At 34.7% G+C, this 9,462-nt stretch overlaps 1 protein-coding gene across 3 annotated transcripts in view; it reads right to left on the reverse strand.

Annotated features, from left to right (window-relative positions):
• Positions 1-569: 569 nt before the first annotated feature.
• Positions 570-9,462, reverse strand: part of LOC106880912 (SLAIN motif-containing protein 2) — a 99,836-nt gene continuing 90,943 nt past the window's right edge. For all 3 annotated transcript variants that reach the window (XM_014931079.2, XM_014931077.2, XM_014931078.2), the window contains 3 exons: positions 6,329-6,457; positions 5,753-6,083; positions 570-3,707 (listed from right to left, as the gene is read on the reverse strand). In XM_014931079.2, coding sequence (XP_014786565.1) covers positions 3,614-3,707; positions 5,753-6,083; positions 6,329-6,457 — 554 coding nt within the window. In that variant the 3' untranslated portion in view covers positions 570-3,613. The remainder of the gene's footprint in view (positions 3,708-5,752; positions 6,084-6,328; positions 6,458-9,462) is intronic.

Consider the following 9,462-nt stretch of genomic DNA (forward strand, 5'->3'; position numbering starts at 1 on the left):
CTCTGTTCCATTTCAGTTATGGGAGCCACTTTCATGTAAGTTACATCACAATTGTCACTGGTGCCAGTGCCATGAAAAAAGTACCCAGTACAATGTGTAAAGTAGTCGACATTAGAAAGTGTATCTAGCTATTAGAAACCACACCAGACTAGATACTGGAGCATTACATAGTCCTCCATTTGCCTCATTCATGCAAGTGCGGAAGGCAGATGTTAAATTATGATAATGTGGATGTGTGTATACATATGAGGTGTCTGTGAATGTTTGCAATATATGCTGAGCTATGGCTACAAACATTGACATCAGCATTTGTGACATCTGCTGACAGTGTTTCTATCAACATATTGTCCACAAACTCTGCCTTTTCATATTCTGCTGACATACAAAAAATTGTAAAAATTGTGAAAAAAAGTGCCTTACTTGATAAAGGGTTGGCAATATGATGGCTGTAAAAAAATCCAGTTCAACAAATTCCGTCTAAATCCATGCAAACATAGAAAAGTTGACTCTAAAATGGTGAAGGTATATAGAGGAAGAAAGCATAGAAAAGTTTATTGAAAAAATGACAATTTTTTTTTATAGCAATATTTTATTATAACTTAGAAAAAAAAAATATTGAAAGAAAAAAAAAGAGGAACATACTGTCACTTGTTTATTTTTTGTTTGTTTTCGTTTTGTAGGTTTTTTTTTTTACCTCTTGAAAGAATTGAGGTTAATGGTATGGTAGGTACAGAGTAGTTAATATGATACCACACAGTTTTTGTTGTGTCTATTATTACTCTCCCCACCACACACATACACACACACACTAATTGTCAAAATACATTGATTGATTGATTGGATTTGATTGATTAAGGCTAAAAAAAATCACATCCAAGCATTGTCTTCCAACCCTGGTGGCAATCACCAGTGTCTGCTGAAGACAAGCTTTCTTGGCTTTTGATTTTTCTTTCCGAGACAACAGCCACATTGGAATCTCACAAAATCTAAGACATATTGAAGAAAATAGTAGAAAAGAAATATTTCCTATCTGATGATGAACCATTTTTTTTTTTTAATTATATATATATTACATACTTATTTTGTTATGTTAATTACAAAAATTGCTCATAAGTTCCCTCAAAATGTTTAAGTCATCTGCTCAACAGTACGAGAGGGCAGGTCATAATACAGGCTTCTTGGTCTGTTTCCCACTATTGTTGTGGTGGCCCTCCAGCCCTACCACTTAGTTGTCTTCATTGTTATCAAAGTTGACACATAGGAGCCCTCACTTTCAGTCAGTTAACATTTCGTACAAATATTCCATTAAAGCTAGGAGCTTAAAGATTTCCTTTCCTTCACCAAAATGACAAAATACAGCAGTAACGTTAAATTAAATTAGTTTTTCTCTCCCCACCACCCGTCTATAAAAATTGGGTTCCAATTTTAAAGGCAATACAATGAAATTATGACTAGAAAGAGAGAAGGGGATAGGAGAAATAAGTTACAAATGTTACTGTTTCTGCAAAGAGAAAACAATAAATAGGGGGGTAACTGTGGTGCTGACCACAATCTATTTCTAGCATTATTCTCTTCCTAAGTTCTAGTTATGATTTGAACTCCTGACCAGAATGCCAAAAATAAAAAATCAAACCTCACAACAGCTACAGCATTGTGTTCCTAGATTAAGGCAAACCATTTATTTTCAGCCTGACTGTTTGGCAAGAAGTTTGAGTGTTTACATATACAAAAGGCATTCGGTAGAAAAGAGATTTGCTCTAATAACAGTTTACTTTTAGTTTGTTGGCCACAAGTAAGGCCATGCTGGAGCATTGCCTTTCAAGGTTAAAATATTTAAAAATAAACAAAACATTTCCACTAACAAGGATAAACAATTGTAAAAACCGACAAAAAAGAGGAAGAAAAAAAAAGCTCTAAAACTTTGCTTGCTTCCTATGTGTGTTTCAGAGATGAGATACTTGTCAAGATTATATTGTTGCTCAACCACATACGATTAAATAATTGAAAAATAGTTTCAGTTAAAATAATCTCTTAAATTGAAAAGAAAAAGCAAAAAAATAACTTTTGAATTTTTTTCTTTCACCATTGCAGTAAAATATAAAGATTTGAAAGTCAGATGAAGATGTTGATTGTTATTCCATGAAGAGCATTTGATGTAAATAAACTGATAGGTGGAAGTTAAGGAAGACATGTTAGACCTAAACAAGGTCAGTCAACTGACTTTTACACCCTACATACCACAGACAGACATACATCTGACACTCAGTGACTGCTACTTCACAATTTTAAATGTCAATGTGACCAACATGTGCCAGATGCAAGTTTATAACTGAACAGACATTAAATTTTCCACCACCAAGATTTTAATTATCTAACATCTGTAATGATAATGGCATGTCTGTCAGTAGTATTAGTGTCATGTTTGTTACTAATGTAGCAATGGAGTGTCCAACCAGTTAGTGTAGCAGTGGAGTGCCAACCACCCAGTCACACTGGCTTTGTCCTATCATTCTATCTTAAAAGTGTGAACATTGTTAAATGAAGAATTGACCATACTAATCATTAAATCACAGACACACACAAGTGACCACACTGAAATGTTAAGAAAATATCCAGAAAATCTATTTTAGGTCAAGTGGGGACACCAAGGCTGGTTGGGTTCAAACAGTGAAGCCATGCACTGAGTTTGGGGTGGATTGGGATGGCAGGCTTTAAGAGCAACCATAGTAAATTACAGCAAATTAGTTGTGTAACAGAAAATTAGTACATGTATGGACACTTGTTATTGTTTAGAATATGTCTGCTATTGTCAAATATTGAGAAGTTAATCTGTTACAGATAGAATATGTATACAATGGAAATAATATAATTCAGTAGGTACTTACAGGAGAAATAGATATCTGAGGGTCACTACTAGAGAAAAAGTGGCATTCACAATACAACAGTGTTCTGTAATGCAGGCAATAAATTGTAGACAAATTAACTGTCTTTCATACTACTCTGTGTGTGTGTGTGTGTGTGCACGCACATATATATATATATATATATATACATACACATGCATACATGTGCAATTTTTGCATGTAAACCAGCAGCTCATCTGAGCTATACATGTAAGTGGAGATGTGTTGATTCTTAACTATGAGCAGGACAGCCTGAAAAGCTAAGAAAATGGACAAAGTATCATTGAAAGAGAGAATGAAATAAACTGATTGAGTGAATGATCCGACTGAAACCAGTTTTGATGTTTAGATGTGTCAGAGTTAACCACAAGCTGCTAGTGTACCTCTCACAGCCTTTCCTAACATCCAATCCATTCTACAAACAGTAGCAGGGGTTAGTCTTACACAGGATCATCTAACCAGTTTGATTATAAATGTACCACTTTACACAAGACCTGTAAGACAGGAGTAATAGAAAGGGTCCAAGTGCTGGTGGTGAGAATAACTGTGGTGGCAGTGTCACTTCATTATGAGAAAACACTCTTTGTGAATAAAGTGAGAGGAATACTCAGAGTGTAATACTCCAAGCTTAATATGTGTGTGTGTGTATATGTGATTGTGTATGTTACATGAGCTTTTATTTTGCACAGTGACTGTAACTGAATAATCCATTAGAAACATCCCTCTTTCCAGCTGTCATCATACCCTGGAGATGTTATTGCAGAAGTTGGTGGCTTTTCTTGAGGTTTAAATGGAATTCCAGATCTAGGCAAAAACAAAGTAAGAAAAAAATATTTTTTTTTTTAAATGATCAGAATGAAGAGAATCAAAGTTAAAGGAATCCAGTAGTCATAGAGACTTACTGAAGTAGGTGAAAGCATATTTAATCACTGGACCATATTTCTAATGAAATACACTGTTTGAATTAATTTTCAAAATAATTAAGAATTTGGAGCAATTTAATAAAATAACTGAGTCTTATTTGAAACATAATTAAGGTCTTGTTTGGAACATAACATCACTGAATGCTTTTAAATGAAATTATAATGAGAAGTTTAAATTTAAATATGAACATTTTAAAATTAGAGGCTTTGCATCATTAAACCAAATACTCTGTATAATCAAACCACAGTCATTGATTAAAGCAGATAATTTGTATAATTAAATCAAATTTTGTGTCATTCAAGCAGAGGTGTTGATTAATTAAAGTAGAAATTTTGTATAATTAAACAAGAGACATTGTATAATTAAACTAGAAACTTTTTGTTATTAAATCAGAGCTGATCTGAGGCAGGTTGGTATCAAAAAGTATAAACAGCAGAAGTACAATAAAACATGTAGTGACAAACACAATATTAAGTAATAAAAAGATTTTCCCCATTTTCCACAAAAGACAACTCCAAACATGTTTGAGCCTTATTAGGTATCCTCTGTTGAAGCATAACCTCACAGTAACTTGCTCAAGTATTATTTTGCTTAGTGAGTTGAGAACAATCACTAAGTAAATAAATATATAAAGACAAATTGGAGTTAGGTATCCAGGACAAATTTGCCTAACAGAAGAAATGTTGCTAGAAGTAATGTATGTATGCAGAAAGATATTTCAAATGATCTATCGACAATCTGGTCATATCAGGCATAGCTAGAGATAATCTTGTTACAGTATTCTATCAGAATGTTTATATCTAAGTAAAGAGCCACTTCCATAAAGCAAGGTCTAGGGATTTGTACTCATAACTTCCTCTACTGGACTTTGAAACAGATGTTTAACGAAATGTTCTCATCTTAAGACATTACAGGTCTGGAAACACAAAACAGAAATAAACTAAAGCTCATAAACCAGCAAAGTTATATGTCTATGTACTTGCTTTAATCCTTTTGTTATTATTTTTTTGTTGAAATATACTGCTTTTGGTTCAATTAAATTTTTAAATAATACAGAACTTAGTAAAATAATTTTGTCATTATAAAGCTAGTGTTTCGAACATAAATTAACAATGAATTTTGATGGGCAGTCTTAATTGAGATAATTTTGAAACAAGAAAGTTGAATTGTAGAACCAGTTGCAGTCTCCAGCAGATTGATATCGGAAGGGTTAAATATGTGCATGGAGGCATGGATGTAGAACAGCTAAATGGTTACCATAGCTATCAATATCCAAAACTTGTGCACTTTTAAACCAGTCACATAACTGTTTCTGTCACTCTACTTAAACAAAATAGATGCCATTCAGAATAATGAACAACCTTCTAAATAGTCACCAGTATCAAGAAACAAGATTCCACCAGATGACTATACTAGCCAATTTGGGGACCACAACATGGTCATTGAAGTTACTAGAAATAGCAGGCAAGTGCTGTTCATATCGTTTTAAAAGAAGCAAGGACACACTAGACAATCTAGTCACAAATACATCTGAAAAAACTGCATGTCCTGGCCTGAACACCTATAATCAGGGCAGATCTGGGTTAAACAGAATAATTAAGGGTCAGACCAATATGGGCAAACTGCAGGTCACATGTGGTTTGTAAGACTTTCTGAATGGTATGCCTAACAAAAAATCACCTTGAATTTTTGTTTAGCTGTATTGCTCAACTGATGATGAGCCATGCCTTATGTGGCTGGCTTCTTGGAAAAGGTTTCCCATGACTGGGTTAGACTTTACACTGTAAAATCATCTGTTCCAAAATTTCAGGTAAAGATATCTAAAACTCTGTTGTATCCTTAGTTGTGAATGTATGTTTGTGAAATACACAGACTATTCTGGTAAGGGTTAGATATAATGGAAAGCAAGACGAAAAATAACACACCTTCTGGGAGCTGGTAAACTAGAGCGTGGTGCAGAAGATGGCCTTGGTATTGATCTACGAGCAGACATAGATCCTGGTTGTGGAAGATTACTTCTGATAGGTGAAGATCCTCTACGAACATTGTTTGGTTGTTTCAGGTTACTAACTAATGGTGAGGTTGGTCGACCTGGTTGCTGTAGGCGTGATGGTTGTCGTGTCGCTGATTCTGGTGTGCCCCCTGCCACATACAGCATTTCATCACTGCAGGCATCAAGACTAGAGTCACTGGAGTATATAGGGGGTGGTGGCGTTACTAACTTATACATGTTAGACATCCCTCTACGTCCTTCATCTGTTCAACGGGAAAGAGAACATATAAATTTACTGTTGTTTGTTTCAGAGGAAAAATAAAAAAGAGAATTCAAAATATAAAATGGATCATGGTTAGACAAATGAAGAGAAGGTGAGAGGAAAGACAAAGAATAAACAGTCATAGATAATGTCGGGGATGCTAAAGGATTATAACGCATTCAAAACTGTACAGTAGCATTTAAACACACACAAAGAGTGTGCACAAGAAAAAGAAGAACAACATACCTTGTGGATGGTGGTTAATACAGTTTATTTGGTTTTGGCTACTAAATGGACTGTCAGGAGGACTGTTGGACTCAGAGCCACCATTTGATGCCATGCTGTGACTGTTGCGCCGGGAAGATGACATACTTTCTGGTAATGAAATAGCAGTAAATAAAGATATATAATATATACATACACACACACACACACACTGTGATATTACTCGTGCATATATGTGTCTGTGCATGTAAATCAATTTGGAAAGGGATGAGTTTAAATGAGACTAGTCACCAGAATGGTCATGGCGGAGTAGACTTCAACGATATACCTGATTCCATCAATCCCTAACATTTATCTTATTAATTTTTGAAGAATAAAACAGTGTGAATGTGTGAGCAAGAGAGTAAATGTTTGTATTAGTGTGTGTGTGTGTGTGTGTGTGTTTACATGCATATGCATCAATGACAAATGGAAGAATTTCTGCTCAATAAATCCTAGAAGTATTTCTAGAGTTACTCCTATCTTATGGTAATGTAGTTATGTATGAAATGGTAGAGATGTAGGAGTGAGGGCTGAAAATGAAAAACTGAATGTGGTGGGGGTACTATATCATACTGTGCAGAGAGTTAGCATCATGTACCACAAGAAAAGGTACCCGTTACTCACTGAGATGTGTAGAAAGTATAAATGTCTTCTAGGGCTTGTTGCTAATCTCAAGTTCCATGGAGTAAAACAGATGAGAGATGAATTTTACTCTGGAGAGAATGCTGGTCTATTGCATAAAGTAACACACACACACAATGATCTGGTACCTACCTATTCCTAACACAGTCACAAAACTGAGACAATGTAGAATAATGTTCTGGTGAGAAACACAATGAAACACTGGCAAAACAGCAGATTTTAACTATTGATCTATTAGTTAGTGGCCCAGTATCTCTTGCACTATGATGTTTCTAAATATTTGTGTTATCTACATAAAGGGATGGTTTTGGGATTTGAATGTTGTCTATTCAAGGGAATATAAAATGAGACATGAGCACCATCTATGTAAGGTGTTATTAATGACACATGAGCACTATCTATGTAAGGTGATATGGCTACGAGAGAAGCACTGATGTAAAGGAATGTGAAATGCATGTGACATGAATGAAACAGTTTATATTACAGATGAAATGTTATGTTTGATAATGTGAAATCCATGTTAGACAATAGGAAATGAAACAGTGACATCTATGAAATGTGAATCAACAGGGGTGGTAATGAGTTACCAAAGACAAAAATGGTGGTACAATAACAATATCATGAATGAGTGTTAGTGATGTATAACATATTAAAGTGTTAGCAGTTTTAGTTAGAATGATGGAGTTTTGTCAATGAGTGGAGTGAAGTATTAGCAACATCTACAATGGTGGTATGTTAGTAACATCCTGAATGATGAGTTAACGATGTACAACATGGTTAGCAACACCTATAAATGGTGAAATATAAGCAATGACTGATGAAATGTCTCAAAATGTATACTGTTAATGATAATGATAATAGTAATAATTCTTTCTAATTTTGGCACAAGGCCAGCAATTTTGAGGGAAGCAGGTAAGTCAATTACATCAACCCCAGTACTTGACTGTTACTTTATTTTATTCAGCCTGAAAGGATGAAATGCAAAGTTGACTTCGGCAGGATTTGAACTCAGAATGTAAAGAGCTGGAAGAAATGTTGCTAAGCAGTTTGCTTGACACACTAATGATTCTGCCAGCTCACCATCTTAATGATAATGATAACATTAAACTTCAAATGAAATTATATATTTATATACACATGAGAATAAAAATGCATTTTGTTTTTTTTACAAACTGTTTCCTGTTGATTAAGAAAGAGATATTGCTGTGTCATACATAGTCTACACCATCAGAAGGTGCTAAGGCTATCCTAGTACAATAACCTCAATAAGGCATGCCAGAGCCTGCCCCACTAGAGCAACTATTGAACAACAACACCAACAATAACAACAGCAACAAGATGCAAACTTGAAACAATGACCCAAACCCTCTCTTGCATTTAGAGCAAGGGAGGTTTCCTTGAAAGTGTAAAGGTTTCTAAGCTGTACAACTAACTTTATTGGTAGTTATGGAGTCCAGCAGAAAGGAAGAAGGATTAAACTTTACAATATTGAATTTACACTTGATTAGCAGGAAAACTGCACCAACAATCTGAATAGATTTTTCTAGAAAGTAATTTTCAATTGAAGAAACAGTAAGATGAATAAACAAAGAATCAACGAGCGGTGAGTGGATAGGAAAAAAAAAGGAAGAACCAATGACAAGGACAGTAAATGATTAGATGGGGGGAATCAATGTATTAGTTAGAGGACTGATCAAATAGTAGATCATTACAGAGGGTAGAGACTGATCAGATGGTGGGTCAGGATAGAGGATAAACCTGTAGACCGATCAATGGGTTGTCAATATAAAGAAGGGAGATGGATTAAATGATAGATCAGTGTAGAGGATAGAGACAGGTTAAATGGTAGATCAATATAAAGAATAGAGACAGAATAAGTAGTGGATCGATGTGGAAGACAGAGATGGATTAAATGGTAGATCAGTGAAGCAGTTGAAGTTGAAGCAATCATAACATTAATTTATAATCCACCCAGACATAGATCAATACAGAGAATATAGAATGTAATTTAATCAGATGAAGGATCAAAGAGTAGATATAATAACCCAATCAATCAGATTATCAAAACTACCAGAAGTTTATCTTGAAGAAATGAGTCAAGTGTCTCATTGGAAAGACAATCTTGCCAACAATAGAAATTCTAAGAAGACAGCAATAAATCATACACTTTCACCTATTTAGTCTATACAGACCAGTTTCACACACAAAAGCTCAGAGAAGTTTTATTTTTTGTATTTAAACACCTTACAAGAATGATAGGTCTACAATTTATTTGGAAGAGGAGAAGAGAGTACCTACCTATTTTACACAGACAAACAAATATGGATAAAATCTATGAACTGTGAGTAGGACAATTACGAAAGTAGCAGAAGGGGTGACATAATTCTCTGAAGGGGTAAGCTGGTAAGAGGTAGGGTATCTACTCAGGAGAGAACTCATCAAAGACTATTATTAAGATAACTACAAACAAA

Source organism: Octopus bimaculoides, chromosome 7 (assembly GCF_001194135.2).
Source record: "Octopus bimaculoides isolate UCB-OBI-ISO-001 chromosome 7, ASM119413v2, whole genome shotgun sequence".
NCBI classification, from domain to species: Eukaryota; Metazoa; Mollusca; class Cephalopoda; order Octopoda; family Octopodidae; genus Octopus; species Octopus bimaculoides.